The sequence below is a fragment of the Myotis myotis genome, unplaced genomic scaffold, assembly GCF_014108235.1.
Source record: "Myotis myotis isolate mMyoMyo1 unplaced genomic scaffold, mMyoMyo1.p scaffold_m19_p_11, whole genome shotgun sequence".
NCBI lineage: Eukaryota > Metazoa > Chordata > Mammalia > Chiroptera > Vespertilionidae > Myotis > Myotis myotis.
This window is the reverse complement of record NW_023416315.1, coordinates 38,651,420-38,675,648: the sequence shown is the minus strand read 5'-3', so window position 1 is coordinate 38,675,648 and position 24,229 is coordinate 38,651,420. Positions and strand designations below refer to the sequence as shown.

At 38.0% G+C, this 24,229-nt stretch overlaps 1 protein-coding gene across 5 annotated transcripts in view; it reads right to left on the bottom strand.

Moving 5' to 3' along the window:
• PEX1 (peroxisomal biogenesis factor 1) overlaps positions 1-24,141 on the bottom strand; it is a 49,701-nt gene extending 25,560 nt beyond the window's left edge. The window contains exons 1-13 of one of the 5 annotated variants that reach the window (XM_036328204.1): positions 23,970-24,141; positions 19,338-19,481; positions 18,580-18,663; positions 18,275-18,389; positions 17,425-18,191; positions 15,730-15,849; positions 14,282-14,405; positions 13,948-14,051; positions 13,007-13,089; positions 11,740-11,872; positions 6,816-6,912; positions 5,072-5,242; positions 3,228-3,382 (exon numbers count right to left, since the gene is read on the bottom strand). In XM_036328204.1, coding sequence (XP_036184097.1) covers positions 3,228-3,382; positions 5,072-5,242; positions 6,816-6,912; positions 11,740-11,872; positions 13,007-13,089; positions 13,948-14,051; positions 14,282-14,405; positions 15,730-15,849; positions 17,425-18,191; positions 18,275-18,389; positions 18,580-18,663; positions 19,338-19,481; positions 23,970-24,092 — 2,220 coding nt within the window. In that variant the 5' untranslated portion in view covers positions 24,093-24,141. Of the gene's footprint in view, positions 1-3,227; positions 3,383-5,071; positions 5,243-6,815; positions 6,913-11,739; positions 11,873-13,006; positions 13,090-13,947; positions 14,052-14,281; positions 14,406-15,729; positions 15,850-17,424; positions 18,192-18,274; positions 18,390-18,579; positions 18,664-19,337; positions 19,482-21,936; positions 22,595-23,969 lie in introns of those variants that run through there. The other 4 variants (XM_036328205.1, XM_036328203.1, XM_036328206.1 and 1 more) reach the window with 4 other exon arrangements.
• Positions 24,142-24,229: the final 88 nt, after the last annotated feature.

The following is a 24,229-nucleotide window of genomic DNA, read 5'->3' as shown; positions in this document are numbered from 1 at the left end:
TTACATAAAAGGGTACGGTCTTTTTTTTTTTTTTAGTTTTATTCATTTCAAACGGGCCAGATCCGGCCCGCGGGCCGTAGTTTGCCCACGGCTGGGTTAGAGCATTGCCCCATGCACTGAAGCGTCTTGGGTTTGATCCCAGTCAAGGGCACATATCTGTGTTGCAGGTTTGATCCCTGACCCAGGCCAGGGTGCATGCAGGGAGCAACCAATAGATGTGTCTTTCTCATATCCATGTTTCTCTCCCTCTCTCCTTCCCTCCCTCCCTCCCATTCTCTCTAAAAATCAATGGGAAAAATATCCTCAGGTGAGGATTAACGACAACCAAAGAAAGTGAGCAAACTGTACATTTTAAATAATGAGTTTGTCTTCTTCAATTATACCTCAATAAGGTATAAAAAACTTTGATAAATAATTGCTATTTCTTTCTTCATTAAGAAAAGCCTTTTTTAGTAAAATCTGGTTTCTTTCAGTGTTTTTTTTTGTTCCTATAAAACTTATTTTTAAAAACATGTTCAATGGCCAAAACCACTATCATTTTGTTATCCTATTTAATAATAGACAAATATGGTAATTGACCATACCTTCGCTACACCTCCCATTGGCTAATCAGCATGATATGCAGATCAACTGCCAACAAAGATGGTGGTTAATTTGCATACGTAGGCTCCATGCGGTGGAGCGAAGACTGATGGCCTGGGGCAGGCGGAGCAGCAAGGCCTCATGTCCCCAGGGCCGACAGAGCAGCGAGGCCTGATGTTTCTGGGGCCAGCGGAGCAGTGAGGCCTGACGGCCCCAGGGACGGCAGAACAGAGAGGCCTCACGGCTCCAGGGCCAACAGAGCAGCGAAGCCTCACGTTTCCGGGGCCGGCTCCAGCCAGAACTTGGCCAGAGCGAAGGCCTGGGCCCCGGGTGCCGGAGGCAAACCAGTGCCAGCAGCCAGGGGTAAGGAAGGCCTATTGCACGAATCTCTTCGTGCAACAGGCCTCTAGTACTTAATAACAGGTATAATAATTTTATTCTCTTTTTTTAAGATATGTATTTATTGATTTTAGAAAGAGAAGAAGGGAGAGGGAAGAGAGACAAAAACATCAATATGAGAGAGGAACATTGATCAACTGCCTCCCATTACTCCCCCCCCCACCCCACCCCAATCCGTACTTCGACCAGGGATGGAACCCGAAACCTGGGCAGGTGCCCTGACTGGAAATTGAACCGGCGACCTTTTGGTGCATGGGGCAATGCTCCAACCAACTGAGCAGGTCAATACCTTTATTCTTCAATAACAGTTAGTTAGCACAGGGGTGTTGAGTATTTAGGGTAGATGCTAGGTAAGAATTTTAAATAAGAAGTTAAAATGTGCTTGCCAGTCCCAGATGAGCTATCACCACATAAACCATCATGAACTTGAGTCCCCAAAGGGGACGATGTGCCTTATGTTCTTGTGAAATCATGATTTATAATATGAAATATATATTTGGTTTTTGTCCTCATGTCTGGCACTGATTTCCTAAAACTCTTTGAATTTCCTAAGTGATGAGAGTGATAAAGGGGTCCTGACATTCACAACAAACCCCTTTCAATCACATGAGTTTATGTTAATGAGGTGACTTTGGGAAAGCACCTAAGATGGGGGCTGGTTGGCAGGGGAACCAACTGTAATTAGAGAGTTGAAACCTCCCGACTTCCCAGGATCGGAGTGGGGCTGGAGACTGAATTAACCGCCCATGGCCAATGATTTAATCAATCATGCCAGTATTTTATGAAGCCTCCATAAAAATCCAAAGGAGCAGGTTCAGAGAGCTTCTAACTTGGTGAACCAGACACTTCTGTGTGCCAAAGTGCTGTGCCCCAAGCTCCACGGGACAGAAACTCTTCTGTGAGGACAGGATCTCACCCTATGTATCTTTTCATCTAGGTGTTGATTCATATCCTTCAACATCCTCTGTAATAAACTAGTAGTCTAGTGAGTAAACTAGTATCCTAAATTGTGTGAGCTGATCTAGCAAATTAATTGAACTCAAGGAGGGGGCTGTGGGAATCCCTGATTTATGCAAAGTGCAGGGTCTGAGTATTTAGGGTAGATGCTAGGACTTGAAATTGGACTGGACTTAAAATCAACATCTGAAGTGGAGGGCTGTCTGTGATAGTGTCAGAATTGAGTTGAATTGTAGGACTCCCGGCTGGTGTCCAAGAATTTGCTTAGTGGTGTGAGGAAAAGACCCACACATTGGAACTGAATGCTGAAATCAGTGAATACAAAATATTAGTGCTGTCAAAAAAACCAAAAAACAGTTTGCCTGGCCAGTGTGGCTCAGCGATTGAGTGTCAACTCATACACCAAGAGGTCACAGGTTGGATTTCTGGTCAGGACACATGTCCAGGTTGTGGGCTTGATCCCCAGTAGGAGGTGTACAGAAGGCAACCGATCAATGTTCCCCTCTCATTGATGTTTCTATCTCTACCTCCTCCTTTCTCTCTCTCTAAAAAATCAATAAAGCATATTTTTTAAAAGTTTAATCAAATTTTTATAAGATATTTATTTGCATTCTCATTGCCCTTATTCATTAAGAAAAAAATGCTTGAAAAAGCAATTATGTGAGGTGTTGGATGTGTTAAGATGATTGTGGTAAATATTTCACAATGTGTATCAAATCATGTTGTACACCTTAAATCTATGCAATTTTGTCAAATTATATGTCAATAAAGCTGAAAAATCCTAATTTCCATGATGTATTTACACATTCCACCAAAAAACTGAAGTAGTTCAGAATTTTTAGGTTGTTTCTTTTAAAAGGAATAAAAAAAGAAAACTAGTTTGAAAAAAAAGAAGAAATGCTGTTTTCAAAAAAGCCATTTCCTCAGAAAGTACATAGTAATATGAAAATTGTAAGCACAATATGCACCAAATGCCACCTTTTAAAATATTCTTAAAATAATTTTTTTTTTCTATTTGATGAGAGAGACAGAGAGAGAGAGAGAAAGAGACACTGATTTCTTGTTCCACCTATTTATGAATTCATTAGTTGCTTCTTCCATGTGCCCTGACTGAGGATTAAACCTGCAACCTTGGTGTATTGGGACGATGCCCTAACCAACTGAGCTACCCGGCCAGGGTCTAAAATATTCTTAAGATCACTAACATAAGCATAGAGCCATAAATCAATAAAATTGAAACAATTTACATAAAGGATATACTTCAACAATTTTCACAAGCAGTATGTTACCTGATCAGGAGGATGGATATGCTGGACACACTGAAATATGTGAATTCCTTGAGGAGAAACAAGTGAAGGATGCAGGGAATGTTGAGACTGGCTTGTGGCAATCAGTGCAACCAAACTTCCCATGGAAATAAACTCTTTCAAAATATTGTTCAAAGCTAGAATCAAGCAATACAGTGTAAAAGCTTAGTAAATCTAAACACAGAAATTTTAAATGAAAAATAATGATAATCTAAAGTCATGCTCTAAGGTGGAATATGAATGGTTAGTCTCCTTCATATTTTTTAAAAATTAAATCTTCTATTCATTCAATGCACTCATTTATCTATTAAGGACCTAAAATTTTTGACCTGGCTCTAACCAATCTAATGGAGCAGAATAAGAGGCACTGAATGCTCAGAAAAATGCCTAGTGAAGTTCCTTACTTCTGGATCGATGCAGTAAATGAAAAGGAGTCTCTGAAATAAATATTATGGAAGGGTAATAACTTTCCACATTGTGTTCTGTAATAAAGCAAAATATAGCTCAATGAGTTCCTGAACAATCGCTTTCCACCCCAGGACTTGCAGGTTTGGGTGGTTATAGGTTGACAATGAACCAGGCATTAGTAATGTGTATCTGAGTCCTGACCTAGGAATTTGCAGCATTCCCTTAAACACCATACTTACAAGCCTTGCAAATGCTATAGGATTCAAATGTGAGATTAACATGGTTTATAATAATCCAAGCCACTGTTTTGCATTTTGTATCTATTTTAGCTCTTGAAAACCTTGAGGCAGCTGAATGCTGCCAAATCCTCTACCCATTGCCCCTGCCCCCAGTCCTCTCCTTGAATTCTAAGCTCCAGCCATGGGTTATTCCCTAACATACCATGATTCTTGTACCCCTGTGCTTTGCCTGTGGACCACACTTTCTTTGGTTCATATTAGCATGAAGCTACTTCATGCTAATTTCTACTCCCCCATCAAAACTCATCTCAGTTATCAACTCCTCCAAGAAGCCTTCCCTGTCAAGTCCTTACCCTCATACGACCCCCAATTTGGGGTATGTGTTCCTATAGTGCCCTGTAATACTCCAAGCAGAGCATACTGCCCACCTCCTAGTTGGGTCACCCTGGTCAAATTACCTATTCTTTGAATATCTCTTTCCCACCTGTAAAACCACAATATCTGCATGTAGAGTACAAAGCAATCTGTAGCCCAGAAAGGGCACTCATCACATGGCAGCTACCATTATTTTTATCAGTATTCTAAATTAAAATTGTCTGTTGCCGAAACCGGTTTGGCTCAGTGGATAGAGCGTCAGCCTGCGGACTGAAAGGTCCCAGGTTCGATTCCGGTCAAGGGCATGTACCTGGGTTGTGGGCATATCCCCAGTAAGAGATGTGCAGGAGGCAGTTGATCGATGTTTCTCTCTCATCGATGTTTCTAACTCTCTATCTCTCTCCCTTCCTCTCTGTAAAAAAATCAATAAAATATATTTTAAAAAAAATTGTCTGTTTACTTTTCTCTCTTCTCCCAGACTTTGAAAATAAAGACTGCACAAGCAATAGACAAATATTTGTCAAATGAACAAAGCAAGAGTAAATCTGTACAATTAAGCAATTTCTTATCAGTACAGGAGAATGAAAAGGCCCCAAAGCCCGATCATGAAGTTGCAGAATTTCCACACTGCTCTTATTCTACAGATTTTTGCTAATACAGACCAAGTGTAGAATGCTATCAGAAGCTCGAGACATAACAGCATATATTCTTTTCTCTGAAGAGAGAAGATTTGCCATTAAGACTAAAAATGCTGCCTGATGAAAGAAAAGGGCCTGAAGCCAGGGATGGGTGTGTTGCCATTACCATGCGCCAGCCTCTGGCTCTGTACCACCTCAGGACCCCGCTCGTGCTCCGGTGCAGCAGGCAGGCCAATAATGAGATCCAGGTCGTCCAGCAGAACAACAGAAGGCTGCCTGGAGGCAGCCTCTGAGAAAGCTGTCTCTAGGGTTTTTTGTATGTTTTCAAGCCTTTTTCCTTAAGACAAAAGATATCAAGTAGTTAATATTATTTCAGGGCTGGGAAAGCTCAGGCTACCATTTTGAAAGCATTAGAAAAGCTCAATATTAACTATTAAAATTTGATCCATATTTTGTTAATATACCAATTTTTAAAATTTGTTAATCATTGACATGGTTTAATTAATACAGCGTCAAAGGACGAAGGAATTTTATAAAACTGAAAAAAAGAATATGCTACTATAATTTCTGAATGTATGTATTTATACCTCACCTCGTTCCATATGGAATTTCAGGTGGCTTACAACAAAATAGTAAAATAAAGGCATATTGTGGGAAAATGTAAATGAGAACATGGGATCAGGATTTAGATAAAATCAAACACAAATGAACCTAGAATTGCTGTATATGAAGAATAAATTTGGCTTTAAAGTTCCTGGTGAATTATAAAGTCTTAATTTTCAAAGAATGGAAAACATACCAAATCATAAACCAATGTAAGGAGTTATTTAGCTGTAAAACAAAATTTTCACATGAGGCTTCAAACAGGACTGGGAGATGGGGAATCTCTCCAAAACCACCTTTACAGCATATGGAATAATGGGTTTCGCAAGCTATTTCTACTTTCTTACCATATACTAGATAAAAAAACAACAACCTGAAATTAAACAATGAGTTGGAACTATATGGTAGAGGTAGCCAAAGGGGTAAAAATAACTACTCAAAGTAAAATCTTTCCAATTGTTTAAAAAAATTGACTAGATAATAATGTCAATGTTAAAGACTTTTAAAAGTACAGAAGTGCAGCCCTAGCTGGTTTGGCTCACTGGATAGAGTGTTGGCCTGCGGAACAAGGGTCCTGGGTTCCATTTTGGTCAAAGGCACGTGACTTGCAAGGCTGCAGGCTCCTCCCTAGCTGGGGCCCTGGTTAGGGCTTGTGCAGGAGGCAACCAATCAATGTGTTTCTCTCACATTGATATTTCTCTCTATTTCCCTCTCTTCCACTCCTTCTAAAAAACAATGGAAAAATAGCCTCTGGTGAGGATTAATAGAAGTACAGAAGTGCATTTGGTAAATTGTAATTCACTTCGCTGTCCACTTCTACTCACCTTCCCTCCCGAGGCAACTGCTCTGCCAGTTTCCCATAACAATTCAGGGATAATTTATACCCTTTAGAGCAGGGATGGGGAATAGAATCATTTGGTCTGGTCCTGCCAAAGCATTAGGGGTGAGTTAATTAAATGTTTGACCAAATATAGCATGCTAATTTTTAAGTTGATAATTTTGTATGGTCCTCAAATTACGTTATAAATATTCAAATAGCTTTTGGCAGTAGAAAGGTTCTCACCCCTGCTTTAGAGTATATTCTAAATACTAACTTTCTCAGAGCGGCATTTTCAGGAATAGTCTACAAAGAGTTTTGGCAAGAAAAAAAAATGGCCTCCATTCATATGGAAAATTTAAACATTTTTATTAAATACATTAGAAAGCCAACCAAAGATTTAAATTTTTAAGGAACTTAAGATTAGATATTTGTATTTATTACAATAACAGCATTTAAATAATCTGTTTTTCTACCTGGATAGTCATACCTCGTAAAACCTTACAGTCAACCATCTCCACATGAGCGTCCAGTGTGTCAAATGCTTCCTTACAGAGCGCTTTGGCTAGAGTTGACTTTCCACTTCCCTACAAAATAATTAACTCATAAGAACTCAAAATATAGTCCGTCACAGAAATAGCCCCTGTCACTGTGGCAACCACAAAAATTAAGCCTCATCAATCAAGTACACACTATTATACGACAATATAGCTAAATAAAGCTGGGGTGGGGGGGCAGGTGACCCACATCCCTGGAACTATAGGATCACTTTACGGTGAGTGACATGTAACAAGTAACAGGAATGAGAGAGCACCTGGATTCATGAACTTGTAAGACAGCACTGCAGGATAAGTGGGAAAAACTATTTCCTAAATACTCAAGTCTAGCAAAGAGAACACATTATATTCTACAAAAAAACCAGGAGGTTCCAGCTTCCTAGCCTTAATAGCAGGATTCAAGTATTCTATAACCATACTAAAGGTAAACAGATGACAACACAATATCAGGAATATAAACCCACTGAAAGGGGCACTTCCCCACCCCAACTCCAACCTCAATTTGTACTAATACTAAAAATAATAAATTGCTTTGAAAAAAAGGGAAAAAAAGAGTATACACCAATTTAGCTGCTGTATGAGATATGCAGCAGCTGCTAAAGCAGGGCTTTTTTTTAAAGCTCACAGGAGCTGTATGTATGCATCCTATGTCACTATAGTGCCGACATGGCAAATAAACATCTAATTTGGTTTTTACAATTTGTTAGTTAAAACAATCACTAATATGTAAATCTTTTCTCTTTAAAAACAGGTAATGCTTCATTATTTATTAATAGGAGGAAATAATGTGAACATTCAACAATTATTTTAGATAAATAAAACTTATTCCTATTTAATTTCAAATATTTTTAATGAAAAATATTACCCACTTCTCTTATTATCTTAAATAAACTATAACTTTAATTCAGTTTCTTAGTAACTTGACAACGTAACTTGACCAATTAGGGTACAATGAAGCCCGCAGAGACTATTAAGGTGGGTAGAACAGTTTACTTTTCACATCAGGTAACTCCAGATTATATAGGGTTTTGATCCAATGTGCACTTTTTAATAATTTTTAGAACATACATAATAATTATAAATACTTAGTAGAAAAAGCTAAAAAATCTCTGGTAATCATCCCACCACACAGAAGTACCCTTTGCCAAGTATTCTAATATGTCTTCCTTATAGGCACTCCACTAACATTTATGCAAATTTATAAAGGTGGGATTACAGTATTCATGCAAGTTTGCAGTAAATCACTGTCCTCTTTATCAATAAATATAGAGCAGCATCTGCTCCCTAGTATACCATCACTGTGGGATATATTGGACCACAACGTTCAAAAAGCCCCTTAAGTGTATATTTATGCTGCTCCCAATTTTTAATTATTATAAGCTAAAATAAATATACACATACATACATATGTTTACTTATTTGTCAGATTATACCTTTAGGATAAATTTCTAGAAGCAGAATTCTACATCAAAACCTTTGTTTTTACATACTTAAAATTTTGCTAAGTATTGCTAGAGTGTACCCTTAAAAAGCTCAACACTGGTAGATTTTTATAGTTCTTTTAATAAATATTGATTTCTTTCCTCATACTACTATTATTTCTTACCACTGTTGTTTTGCCTAGCTTTAGCAACCCTACATTATTCTAATATGTTGTTTTTCATTATTGTGGACTAAAAAAACAGCCAAGGTTTTAATGCAAAGTTGAAATTCAACAGGCACTCAACAAACACTACCATCATCATAGTTTACAGAATTACATTTATATCTGAAGTCAATGGGTTTCAAAAAGAAATTAGGGGTGTTGTGGGATAGGTCCCACCAGTCATAATCATTTTGCCTAGTTAGAGGGCTTTTTCTCCTTACTGAAAATAATTCACATTTGTACAGCACTTTTTAGTTTACAGAGCCTTTTCGTGTATATTATTTCCTTAAATGAGGTGATTCTAAGAAGGCAAATAAGACACAAAAAAATGCCTTAAGTCAGGGCCAGTAAGTACATGAGAGACGTGGGACTCAAATCCAGGTCTTCGTTTGTTCTCCCTATTAGCCACGCTATCCTACATGAGACTTTGGTTTCTGAGTCAGTAGGAAATTCCTTTTTTCAAAAATAATATTCTACCATGATACATTTTGAAATTTGACACAGATAATCTAGAAACCACAGAGTACCTGCTATATTTTACTAGCTTTGCACACCTGGGATAAAGCCAACTTGATTGTGGCATATAATTCTTTTCACACATTGATCTGATTTGCTAATATTTTGTTGAGAATTTTTGTATCTATGTTTATGAGAGATAGTTTGTAGTTTTCTTTTCCTGTAATGTCTTTGTCTGGTTTTGGTGCTAGGGAAATGCTGGCTCAATAGAATGAGTTAGGAAGTATTATCTCAGCTTGTGTCCTCTGAAAGAGACTGTAGTGAAGTGGTATTATTTCTTACTTGTTTGGCAGAATTAACCCATGAACCCATCTGGGCCCTGGTGCTTTCTGTTCTGGATGACTATTAATTATTGACTCAATTTCTTTAATAGATATAGGCCTTTTTATATTGTCTGTTTCTTCTTGTGTGAGTTTTGGCAGCTTGTCTTCCAAAGGAATTGCTCTATTCATCTATATCATCATATTTGTGGACATAGAGTTTTCATTACTATTACTACTTTATTATCTTTTTTTCTATCCTCACCCGAGGATACATTTCTTAAATTGATTTTTATACAGAGAGAAGGGGTGGGGGAGAAGGAGGGAGGGAGGGAGCGAGGGTGGGAGGGTGGGAGAGAAAGAGAGAGGGAGAGAAGAAGAGAGAGAAATACTGATGAGAGAAACATCCATCAGTTGCCTCCTGTATGTGCCCTGACTGGGAATCGAACCTGCAACTTTTTGGTAAATGGGAGGATGCTCCATCCAATCTAGCCACCTGGCCAGGGCACTTTATTATCCTTTTAATGTCCATGGGAAATTTATCGATACCCCCCTTTCATTTCACATATTGGTAATTTCTCCCTCCCTCTCCTCCCTCCCTCCCTCTCTCTCCCCCCCCCCCCCACCCCATGTGTGTTTGTTCTAATTTTTTATTAGGCTATTACACAGGAGATTTACTTTGTAACAATCCATTTGATTTACAATTTGTGCACATTGTTTTCTGTGTGCTCCACTTTCAACTTAAATAATGCAAATTTTATCATGGCGTTTTCTTGTTCTTATGATAAATTCAAAATACTTTTTTCTCTTCTTTTTCCAGTTTTATTGAGCTATAATTGCCACATAACTTTCGGTAACTTATACAACATGATGATTTAGTAAACTTACTGGGGACTAGCCCAGTAGGGTTAATTAATGCCTCCATCATCTCATGTAATTACCATTTCTTTTTTGTGGTGATAACATTTAAGATCTACTCTCTTAGCAACTTTTAGGTATATAATACAGTACTGTTAACTATTATCACGGTGCTATACATTAGATCATCTCTCTTTTTATTTTTTCTTAGCTTGGCTAGAGGCTTATCAATTTCATTGGTCTTTTCAGAGAACCAGGTATTTTTGTTTCATATATTTTCTCTATTGATTTCCTGTTTCCAATTCATTGATTTCTGCTCTAATTATTATTTATTTTCTTCTGCTTACATTGAATTTCATTTATTCTTCTTTTCTAGTTTCCTGAGGTAGAAACGTAGATTACTGGAGTAGTTGCTATATTTTAAACAAAAATCAGAAGAAAGCAACTGGGCTAGTAACAGGAAAAAAGGTTATACTAGAGTTAAAAGTGAACAGAAATTTTAAAAGCCTTAAAATTTTGAACTGCAAAAAAGCATAAAGACTCACAAAGATCAAACTATACCCCTGGTGACAATACTTTTAGTAGAAAATAAAACTATAAGCCCTTTAAAAGGCCAGGGACCCTCTAACAAGATTGACAAGGTTTAAAAAGAGAGAAGACACAAAGCACCAATATCAGAAAACAGGACTTCACAGCAGATTCCGCAGTCATTAAGAGGACAAGACAATACTGAGAACAATTTTATGCTCATAAATTCGACAACTTAGAATAGAATAATTCCTCAAAAACGACAAACTACCAAATGTCTGCCAAGATAAAAATAGACAAATAAGGAAAATTGAATTTACAACTAAAAAGTTAACAATAAGAAAATCTCCAGGTCCAGATGGTTTTATTGGAGTTTTTACCACTTAAAGAACAATGAACACCAATTTCATATAACCTCTTCCAGAAAATAGAATGGTAGGAAAACACCTCTCAATTCTTTATAACCCTGACAGCAAAACCAGACAAAGAAATATTCTGTACGAAAACAGAAAATTATAGGCTAATATCTCTCATGAACTTAGATACCTTATTCATCACAACTTTCCAATATCTATTAGTAGGCCCTCAAAAATATTGAATGAATGAATGCTTTCAATACCTCGTATTAATCCTATATAATAAAAGCCTAATATGCTAAGTGCTCAACCGTTTCACCAGTCACTATGATGCACACTGACCACCAGGGGGCAGACGCTTCCACCAGTAGGTTAGCTTGCTGCTGGGGTCTGGCAGATCGGGACTGGGTGAGACAAGCCAGACATGCCCTGGAGCCCTCCTGCAGTCTCTCCCCAGCCCCGATCGTGCACCAGTGGGGTCCCTCAGCCTGACCTGCGCCCCCTTGTAATCCAGCACCCCTTAGAGGATGTCAGAGAGCTGGTTTCGGCCCAATCCCCACAAGCCAGCCAAGGGACCCCACCGGTGCATAAATCCGTGTGCACCGGTCCTCTAGTAACCCTATATAACAGATGGTCAGAACTCAGAGAGGAATTAAAAGTTATTAATGAAAATGAGCATATTTTAACCTCATACCTTTCCTCCTGTGAGTAAAACGGCTCCATTCCTAAGTCCAGCCACAAGGGACATTAGCTGCCGAGACAAAGGGCGTCCCAGGAGACTATGAGTGATGTGCTCCATGGAGGATACACCTAAGGAATTCACTCCTCTGCAAAATATGTAAATTGTTGCATGATAAAACACTGAAGCAGAATAAAATCTAGCTATAAAAAATTATAAAACTTTCCTTCCTAGGATAATGATTTTTAAAAGAGGAACATCTTACTCTTCTTTACTTGAAAGTATATGAAATTAATGCCAAATCTGAGGTACAGCTTTAAAACTAGTTTTTTATTTTCAAACATGTGCAAAACTAAGTTTGTCCAAATAGGATTCCTTAAGGAATCTGTCTTAACATATACAAATAACTCCCTTAAAATGATTTTTAGTTTGGTAATCAACATAATCATAAACGGGTGCTTTAGAAATGGTATAGGATACTTGAAGACTTATTTCCTCTTAAAAACTGCCTTTGAAATCCAGCTTTGATCTGTAGATTACAAAACATAAACTTCAACCTACTTCCTGTCTCTGACTGCCAATTTACTTCTGATAATATCAGAAATTCCTAAATTAGAGACTGAACTAAAGAAATTTTACTTTATACATGAATATTATGCTATATTTAAACATTATTACTTTACAGTTTAATTATTTTAATAAAACATTTACAGACTATACTATTAAAGGAAATCAAATCACTACTATTACCTCTACTAAAAGCCTCTGTGAAGAATTCTAAGAGGTAATGTTTATATGTCATTTCATACTGTATAAGTGATTTAAAAGATTAAGAGGTTCTTTCAGATTTGTCTAAAAGTTGAAGAAAACAATTAATCCCAATTAATACATTAATAAGATACTAAAGGAATAACTTAATTTGAAATATTTTTAAACATTCAACTAACGTTTTCAAATTTAACTTTCACAATAAATTTATTAGCTCTAAGAATTATTGTTTTATTCAAGCATAAATAAAACCAGGTCAAATCTAGTTGCTTTCTTCTCACAATCAAATTTCAAAGAAAAATTTCTAATAAGCTTCAGACTTTATCTAAGAAGACAAGGCAAATTACTAAGCTAGGTGTGAAAACAGAAATAATCCTTGAAAAAATACCTACTAATGCATTAGTAAGATTATTCAATGACATTAACATCTACTTTAATACTGACACATAAAAACCCTGCTAGAGATAATGTTGAACATGTCTCTAAACATGCTAGTTTGGCCATAACTTCTTACCCCAAGCAGTTCAGCTTTAAAAAAGGAAGAATAAAGTCAATTTCCTCACTGTTTTCTTCTTTTAGCATAGGATCTAGAAGGACCTATAGTAGCAAGGAAAAATCAGTTTTACATTTCAAAGCTGTATCTTTCGCCTGTTTTTCTTGGGTCCCAGAAAACTGAATTTCTGATTGTTACACCAGAGAGAAAAGATATAGTGTGCATGCAAGATCATTATTTAAAATAGCCTTGACAACAATAATTTACTCATCCAAGGAACACAAATATTTATGATCAACAAGCAGTAAAGAATGTTACTCCTTCATGCATTTTATAGACCTATCTTTATTTGCAAATTTGATTTGTGTCACATTCTTTTCACAATTCTTACATTTATTTGTATTTTCTCTAAATCATATTCCTTCAATTAAATTTTAAAAGTAGAGAAACAGTGTCTACTTCCAAACCACTGAAATTCTAAATGACTTCAGCATCTTCAGTTTTACAATGACAACAGCAAGTATCCTAACTAAAACATAATAGTCTAAAATAACCACTTTAAAAATACTTCTGGAAGTGATAATATTTGTAAAGAGCTGAGAATTTACGAATTGCCATAATAATATGAATTGTTCAGCAAAACTGCAAGTAAAAATCTGAATTTAAAAACTCAAACCACTAAGTTTTCCTTTGTTTCAAATACAGGAAGAATTTTAAATCATGATCCATTTACCAGTTAACACCATCAACTCTACTCCTTAAACTAAACTATGCTGAGGAATTGATTTTAAATTTAGGATAAATCAACAATTTATTAGGTAAGTTAAAGAGAGTATAGAATAAAATATTTTAAATCAAGTTATTCCTTATTTTATCATTTGCGCTTCTAATACACTTTAGCATGCAAGGAGTTACAAGTAAACTCATATCATTTCATTGAATGTTCAATAGGTTGTAATTACTTGTATTGTGATCTTCTGCAGCAGATTAGTACTCAACAGAAAAATATTCTTTTCTTTTTCTTTTTCCCAAGAATGAACTATATTCAGAGAAAACTCCTTCAACCCTATGGAAAAGAAAGTAATAAACGTATAGTACTGAAGCTGAGATGAAACACTATAAGATTTTAAATATCAAATTTATCTAAATATAACTAGAGGCACTCTTTGGGATGTAAAATCTGTTTAATTACCACTGTTATGTTTCCTGTTCACACGTGTCACAAGTTGGAAAAACAATGAAAAAATTTTATGACTTCTTCAATAGGAAAAATATCAAAATAACAAATTTACACACCATCTTTAATTTCCAGCTTAATATAGTCTTCCTCTGATATTATCAAAGGAAGTGTGGTTGTAGTAGACTGCTGTAGCCATGAAGAGAACACAGTTTTTATGTTTTCTTCACTTATATCTTTAGGCTGGAAAAAAAAAAAGAAAAGTAATAAATTATACTAATAGCTGACCTTAACCTTAACATCCTTCTTTTAACACCTTATCTTGCTAATAAAATGTACACCTTACCAAACAAAACCAGGAAGATGTTCACATTCTACAGGCATACACCAGTTTCTAAAGAATTAACAGAGTAGAAAAGTAAAACAGTCTAGCATTCTTTGAGGCTGAAAGATTAATACTAAAACAACATGGGAGAATGTGTTTTAAATTACATAAATGTAGCAAAAATGTCAACTTTTTAAAAGCCAAAACTGATCATATTTGTATTGGCACAACATATATAAGTGTACTGTTTATTAAAGACTCTGTTTCTCAGAAAGTTACTCACAGAATTACACATGATCTAGCAATTCAATTCCTAGATATATACGAAAAGAATTGAAAGCAGGGACTCAAACAGATGCTGTACACCAACATTCATCGCATTATTCAAAATAGCCAAAAAGGTGGAAACAATCTAAGTATCCACCAACAGATCAATGGATAAAACAAAAAACAAAACAAAAAAACCTGATCAATGAATAAACCAAATGTGAGGTATACATATATATATATATAATGTATTATTCAGCAATAAAAAGGGATCAAGTTCGACATATGCTACAACATGGATGAACCTTGAAAACATGTAAGTAAAATAAGCCAGACACAAAGGACAAATATTGTGTGATTCCATTTATATGATCTATCTAAAATAAGCAAATTCACAGAGACTATAGATGAGAGGTACTAGGATCTGGGGGATATGAGGGTAGGGAGTTACTGCTTAATGAGCACAGAGTTTCTGTTTGGGTGATGGAAAAGTTTTTGAAATAGATAGTGATGATGGCTGCACAACATTATGAATGGAATGCCACTGAACTGTACACCTAAAAATGATAAAACAGCATTTTTATGTTACACCTATTTTACTATGATAAAGGGTGGGGGGATTTATTTGCCCTTTTAACAAAAAGGAGTACTGCATTATTATTCTTTAGCTAAAGCAACTATAAAACATTTTTTTAATATATTTTATTGATTTTTTACAGAGAGGAAGGGAGAGGGATAGAGAGTCAGAAACATCAATGAGAGAGAAACATCGATCAGCTGCCTCCTGCACACTCCCTACTGGGGATGTGCCTGCAACCAAGGTACCTGCCCTTGACGGGAATTAAACCTGGGACCCTTGAGTCCACAGGCTGACGCTCTATCCACTGAGCCAAACCGGTTAGGGCAGCAACTAGAAATTTTACAACACAACTAAAACAATTGTGATATACTAGTAACATATAAATTTTAACTTACTAAGTTTTCTCTAGGTTGTAATTTTAGAGATCTTGGGATTTTAGGGATCATTTCCACTGGAGTTATCCTGACTACTGCATGCATTTCTATATTTAGTCTCTTTCTCAGGTCATCTGGAATCTGAAATTATAAAATAAACAAAAATATAATTATATTTAATGCTTGATTAAAAAATATTCCATAGCATAGATACTCATATTAACTTTTATGAATTCAGGTGAAATTATATATTATCATGATTCACAGTATAAACAAATATTCAGGTATTGTTATATCACAAACATTTCAATTTCCTCCTACATTTCTTTCTTTCAACAACCTCTTCAGAACGTGCTCAATGTCGACCTATCAAGTCAAGCCTGTTTGAGTACCTGATGGCAACTATTGGCATCCTTATTGGCCATGGCTCCCAACCTTTAAAATAGGGTGCGAAGTACACACTCTCACTACTCTCTTCTGTGGTCCCCAAGACTTTACCATCATCACTCCTTCACCCCGTTCTCATCACACAATTTCAAGGAAATAAGAGGGTATGCACACTTCATGGCAGAACCATTAATAAAGGTGATAAGTCATAACAAGTTCAGCCTTGGACAATGCAGTGGGGTCTCCTAAACTGAGTTTCGAGCTAACAGAAAATAATGAGGCAATGGTCCAGCGATTTAGAAAATGATGTAGATCAGAGATTAAAATTTTGTAAGTTGCCTGCATAAAGATCATAGGTTCCACTGTGAGAGTAAAAGAAATCCACAAAGGAAGCCCCCACCCCTTCCTACTTTGCTTCACTATCTTAATAATTTCTTCCCTTTTTCACCATAAAGTTTTACTTTACAATAATGGTTCAAAATTAGGTTCAAATAAATGGGGCTTGTGACTCATTTCACAAACGTGCAGCATTCATATTTGAGGCCAGGAAGAGAGGGTGGGACACTAGCTGCTCTGTCTACTTTCTCTCCTGTCACCACAAGTGAAAGAGTCGATACCAACAAAGTAAGCAGCTTCTGGGTACATTCCAATCCAGGTGCTGTCAGAGGCAGCCATGGGCCTCTCCTTACACTGGGCATTTCCCCCAATACATAACAAATCCTTTCTTTGCTTTTAAGAACTTGGAAACAGACGACGGAGGAAAAGGCCACGTGAAGATGGAGAAAGAGATTGGAGTCATTCAACCACAGCTGAAGAACCGTGCCTGGAGCCACCAAGACTGGAAGAGGCAAGGAAGGATTCTCCCCAGAGCCCTTTGGAAGGAGTACAACCCTGTCAACACCTTGAGAGAATAAATTTGTTTCTTATAAAAAAAAAAAAAAAAAAAGAACTTGGAAACAAACATTTGCAGGTATTACAGATGTGAGGCTTTATAGGGTATCCCAATCTAAGCATGAACTCTAGAGTCGCCCTGCCTGGGTTTGACTCCTAGTTCTACTTACTAGCTATTTAATCCCTGGCAAGTAATTTTGACCTCTCTGGGCCTGCGCCTAAGATTTTACTGTCAACGTTTACTTAGGCAAAAAATACACAATCATTACCCAAACAAGGACTTCACCCTACAATCAGAATGTGTCCCTGCAGGGATTTTAGATACTTTTTATTATACTGGCTTTCAATTAACATACAAAACATTATTCTAATTCATAATTTGGGGAAGTTCAAACAACATACAATTATTTCCTCCCTAATTATAAAATTTATACTAACCCAGACTTTCCCAAGATGAAGAGCTTCTACATTTTTGGTGTATTTTATAGCATTCTTCAATTCCTCAAGTCCATTCCAGACTACCTTTAGCACACAGGTCTTACCCGCTACTTGACTATGGTCTGGGCTAACTTGTTTTTGATCTAATGGTTCTGACACCTGCTTCTCTTTTTCAGGTGACAGGACATTTTGCTTTGTTTTACTTTGCTGTTGCTTTGGAGAAAGCAGTTGAACTAGGTTTCCATAGGTCACAGTAAAGCTGGGCTCTGCATCAAAATATTCTTGGTCCCATGGAAATACATGAATGGCAGAGTGTTTGTGAAACATAGATGTTGCTGATGCATTGCATATACTGGGAGGCTGAGATTTGCACACTCTGAAAATATTTCCTAGAGGAACAACATGTGACTGCATATTTTTGAATGCATTGATTTCAGTTACACCCCAGTAGGTCTCTTGTTTCTTCTCAGACCCAAAAGAAAAGATGCTTCCTATCATAGACCATAAGCTTGGGACTGATGGTGAGTCCAGTGTATCCTCGGGATCTGTTTCATTACACCCAGTGACTCTTCTAGTATTTGACTGAAGTCGCTTGGTTTGGAGTTCTTTTGCCAATTCTTTATGATCTCTTCCATAATTGTGAAATGTTTCACGCGTATTATCTGCTTTTGAAAATGTACTCTCTTTGGCTTGGCGGGTCTTTGGCTGAATGAGGAGTCTGGTGTCATTCTCCAACCTTCCGTAAGTAGCAGCTGGTATGAGTGCAACTGCATAGAAAATAAAGCTCATTAGTGCACGTTCACCTCTGCTTTGGACTCAATACTGTGTCGTACAGTATGATGGCACCTACCAATTTGGATAAATATGTAAGTTTGTTGATCAACCCAAACAGGAAAAATGGCTTTTGGAAAAACTATTCGAATTTGATCTAGAAGATGCTGTTCCAGGGAAGCAGCATGCAGTTCCTAGAACCAACAACAAAAAGATCAACTCACTTTACATTTTGTCTACTCCATATCTAGTAGGAAAATCTCAAGTCATTCCTATAACTCAAACCAACTCAGAATATAGGATGAAGCTCAGAGAAATCTAAAAACAGATATTGTGAAGTAGCTTAGTATTAAACTAGAATAGTTCTTATTTTATATTCTTTACCAGTATCTCCCAATCATCTGCTGAGAGAGGTTCCACCTCAACTTGTTGACAAGACACCACATGGGAACATGGCTTGAGAAACACCTGGAAAAGATTAAAAATATAAAACTACTTTTAAAAGACATTTTTGTATCCCTGAAAAATAAGTTCTCCCTTTAGGTATGTAATAGAGAGAGAGTGTGAGTGTGTGAGTGTGTGTGTGTGTAGTCCTTCACTTGACCAATATTAATACTTATTTTTAGCTAGGCCTTGATATACTCAGCATTTTAGGAAAAATTATTTCATAATAAATTATAGCAAAAAGGAAAATACATCCTAGTTCAACACATTTTTTAAAAACTAAAATAAAAAGCACTTTTTAAAAATTAATGTGTTAAAAAAATGCAAGAAGAAACAACAGTGTCATCAAGTCATAACCTGATCCAGTATATAAATACCATTTGCAACTATTCATTTTATAAAGCAAAAATAACTATACAAAAACAAAATTAGGGAACCTGGAAAGTGAGTAAAATAGACAGAATACAAAATCAACTAGAGAGCACAGTAGACTACAAGATAGTGACTTGAAAATAGAGTACACTGTAGATGAGTAACAATGGTAAATGTTGTCAAGTTGAATACTCTGGACTAATTATAGTAGCATACAAGTTGTCATCTCTCCTCCTTAAAAACAAAATCTGAACTTTACATTTTATTTCCATCGCTATATTATGTGATATTAGAAGAAAGTCATTGTCATCACATTTTGTGCTTACCTGTTCCCCATTTGAGAGTCCAAGTTTCTGACCAACTTGTCTGTTAATTTCAGCCACATTTTCACCTTGATCACTAAAATGCCTGCCTTCCACCCAGCTCAAGAATGCAGGCTGGTGACCCCATGCTACTTCGATAGCTTGATTCTATTTATTCAAGAAATTAAAAATGGGGGAGAAGGGTTTTGAAAAATTTTACATGCTTTTCTGGATTCACATAAATGGTAAAACTACAAACAAAAAAAGTTCTACAGATAGTTGATTGCTCTCTGTTATCCACCTCTATCATTGTATCCAAACACTGTAATCATTTTCAACACCCAACACTGGTGATACTATGGGTGAAAGCATACACTTACATTTCTATGATGGCATTATAAATTCAAAATAGCAATAGGTAGCCAATGAACTTATATAGCCTTGAGATATATATTCTGAATTAGTGATTCAAAGAAGAAAAACCTACAGAAGAACATATCTCTGCAGTATTTTCTGTAATAATAACAATTTAGGATTGGCTTAAAAGTGTCTATCAATATGGAGATTATTAAATAAGCTACACATTTACTATTTTAGTGAAGTATGAGTCAGTCACATATCATGATTATTAAAAATATAACTATTTATTTATTAGAAGAGTAAATGCACACGGTAGAAGTACAAAAGCATAACATGTAAGGGCAGATCCCTGTCCCGAGAGGTAATTACTGTTAATAGCTTATGTACACTTCCAGAAATTTTACATTATGCAGCTTCTTAAATGAAATTTTTAAAGTTCTAGAACTATGGAAACATTTATAAATTAAAAAATAACAAAACATTTATTCTCATTAAGAGTATTTACATAAAATATGTAAGTTTGTGACTAAGGATTAAAACAATGTTTTCTATGATTAAAGAATTATAAACCCATCATAGAAACCTTAGAAAATATATAAATGTGGAAGGAGAAACAGTAATTATTGATATTTCCTTCACAAAAAGACAATCACGCTAACAATTCTAATTTGGACTAATCCTCCTTCCTAAGCACATGTATTGTGGTAACATGGGTTAATAAATTATATTAATTTCAGGTGTACAACTTTATCACACATCTTTAATACCCCATCGTGTGCTCACCACCCAAAGTCCAGTCTCCTTTAGTCATCACATATTTGACCCCCTTTGCCCTCTTCATCCTTTCTGACCCTCCTTCCCCTTGGTAACAGTTTTTTACACAGTTGTATATTATAGTCATGATTTAGTATCCTTTCCACCCCCTTAACATTTTATCATAAGCATTTTTACATAGATCATGTTTTAATAAAACGAAAGAATTTCATGCATAGCTACTGACACTTAACATATCAGGAAGTTTTAGTATTATTAAATTCATTTACTTGCATCAAAATAAATCCACTAAATTTATTAAATAATAAATCCATTGATATATATATTTTACTATTTCAAAACTGGTAATAGGCTGCTTATTGTTTCTTTAAACAGAACAAATTTCAAAGGACAAAGTGAGTGAGTTCAAGCAGCTGTTCTCTATTTAAAAAACCATCGTGTATCACTTAGTTGTGTAATTTTTCTCACAATTCTTCACAGGACAGTCCCAGTGTTCTGGCTGACAAAAATCTTTCTACTGAGTACAGTGTGGTCAAATAGAAAGAGCCCTAGATTTGGAGTCAAAAGCCCTAAGTTACTCTATCAGTTGTAACTGTAGAAGCTGAGGTTACAAGAGTGAAGTTGACCAATCCCAGATGCTTTCTATGGGGTTTCTCAGTCAGTGATAAATAGCCCAGGTCAATTCCTGTACTCCTGTACTTAAAAGTAACTTTTAAAGCCAGAGATGCTGCCCTGGCTGGTTTTACTCAGTGGTTAGAGCATCGGCCCACGGACTGAAGGGTCCCGGGTTTGATTCCCAGTCAGGGGCATGTATCTCAGTTTTGGGTTCCACCCCTGCATGGGGTGCAGGAGGCAACCAATCATTGTGTGTGTCTCTCCCACTTCCACTCTGAAAATCAATAGAAAAAATATCCTCAGGTGAGGATTTAAATAAATAAAACCAAAGGTGTTAAATGAGGAAATATAAAACATTCCCTGAGCCCAATCCGATTTGGCTCAGTGGATAGAGCTTCGGCCTTCAGACTGAAAGGTCCCAGGTTCCATTCCGGTCAAGGGTTGTGGGCTTGATCCCCAGTGGGGGGTGTGCAGGAGGCAGCCGATCAACGATTCTCTCTCATCATTGATGTTTCCATCTTTCTCTTCCTCTCCCTTCCTCTCTGAAATCAATAAAAATATATTAAAAAAAAATAAAGTATGCCCTGAAATATCAAAAAGGAGAATTCCATCAACTCACTGGAAAGGGGGAACTCAACTTTATTAAACAGGAAAAATACTTCAATTATTCATTTGGTCAAAATGTAGTAACCAGCCCTATAAAGTCATCCTATATATGTTCAGCTGAATTTGGTAAACTTTGCAGACTAATAATGTTATTTTTATGTCAAAAGTTTTTCACTTGGACTACAGAGCCCCTGGGTACTCAGTAGAGAAAAAAAGGACAAGCTGGAAAGAAAGGAGCCCCTTTTCCAGTTTAATCTAATCAACATACCATCGACTGCCAGCTTTTGGCCAAACCTCCAGGTGAAACCATTGGTTGCAATGCCTTAGGATCAGCCAGGTTATTTCTGGCTAACACAAAAGAAATGACAAATCTGTACCTGGCCGCTTCTGGAAGGTGACTTAGGTTCATTTGTTTGTATTCAGTGTGGATATAAATTCTCTCCCCTATTTCAGGAATCACAGCAAGTATTGAGCCCAGAACACAGAAAACTGAGTTAAAGCAGTTGTTCTCAACTGGGGGTGACTTTGTCCCCCAGGAGACATATGGCAATGTCTGGAGACATTTTTGTTTGCCATCACTGGGAGGAGGAGTACCACCGGCCCCTAATGGATAGAGGCCGGCGATGCTGCTAAGTATCTTCCAATACCCGGGACAGAACCCACAACAAATTATCCAGCATCAAGTGCCAATAGTGCCCATGACATGGCATTCACACTGGGATCAAGTTATCAGTTACTATAAGAGAGCAGTCCTATAATCTCATTAGGTGGAGGGGGCCTGTTATTTTAAACTCGGGTGGGAACTGGAAGGCTGAAAATCGTCAAAGCTGACAGAGCACAGGGCAGGATTTGGCGATAGTGACTAGTCTCCAGCCAGGAATGAAGCTTGTCAGGGACAAAAGATCGCCTGCTTTATGGGAAAAGAAATAACGGAAGGATCTGCCGAATTTGCTATGCTTTGAAGATGGTGGGGGGGGGGGGGGAATAATCTAGAACTGAGATTTTCAGCCTTTTTCATCTCATCGTACACATAAACTAATTACTAAAATTCTGCAGCACACCAAAAAATATAATTTTTGCTGATGTGCCAAAAAAATAGATATGATTTTGATTCATTCACACTGGATGGCTATTGTTGTGTTGGCTGTTGTCATCTTTTAACTTGACAATCTTAAGGGAAAAGAGGTCAGTGCCCCTGCCTTCATAGTCAGGTATTGCATGTTTTAAAAATTCTTGCGGTACATGGGTTGAAAATTGCTATTTTGGAAAAACAGATACCGAGAAGAAGCGCAAGTGGAAATCATTTTTGAAATTATTGCAAAATCTTAACACATTTCCTGCATGGATTAGCCAGTGGCGGCTACCACACAACCAGGGTTCGCAAGGATTTCAAACACAGGTGTATCTCCTTCTATTGGGCTTCGCTTAATTGCGCCTCACAGATGTTGGCAGCTTCTACAAATTAAAAGCCAGACCCTCCACCAGCACAAGAGTACCACTGGCTCCATTGCCAAAGTCGTCTAATTGCCGCACCTTCTGGAACCAGGAAGGCAAGCCTGCCCATCTACCAGCCTTTCGCCCCATAAACACTCCAACTCGTAGGCCAGGTGCCTGTTTTCAGTTAGGAAAGTAGGACGCGGTATCTCTGCCAGTGGTCAGAGCCACGAATCACAACCACAGCCTCTAAAAAGGCAAGTGACAGCCGTGGTTCAAATACTGTTAAGGACACACGTCCCAGGCGGCATAACCCCCGCCGTTCCCGGCCCGCCTCCGAGGGGGTCCGAGCGCGGCGGCCAGGGCCGAGCCTCCCTCGCGCGACCCCCGCCCTCCCGCCCGCCGCTCAACCGCCGGACGCAGCAAACAAACCAAGCGTCCCGCCCTCCCGCCGGGCCCGCACCACAGCCGCGCAGGCACCTGGAAATCTCAGGCGGGAAAAGGTTTTTAAAAAACAAACAACAAAAGAAACGACTTCTCAAGAGCTTTCCAACCTGGAGTAGTATGTGAACGCAGAAACAGAGCATAAAGTAGTGAGCCCAGTTTCACCGACTGAAAGGCGCTGGAATAAGGCCAGTGAACTTAAACCCGGGATGCACCAGACGGGCAACCCCTCCGCTCCGGCCCTGCCCTCGACGGGCCCTCGGTCTGGCCTGCTCAGCGGCGCAGGGAAAGCAGCCCCGGGCCCGCCGCCGGGGGAGGCCCGAAAGCCACCGCGTCCCTGGAAAGCTCGGCCCGCCCGACCCCTGACTACCGACCAGGTGTCCAGCCTCCGGGTGGGAGCCCGGTCCCAGGCCGGCGCGTTACCTGCAGCAGGTGCAGCTGGGACACGAGGCGCCCCGGCAAATGGAGGAAGCAGTCGCGAGCGTTGGTGAAGGCCACAGTCACGGCCGCCCCACCCGCACCCACCAGGCGTTCGCTGCCCCACATCGTCTGCCAAACAGGACACCCCCGCCGCCCACCCACACCGACTCCGGACGAGCCCGCAGGCCCGGGCTTAGGAGCGGGATAACAACGATCGGCCCCGCCCCTCCCCGCGGCCCCGCCCCCTTTTCCCCTTCCCGCGG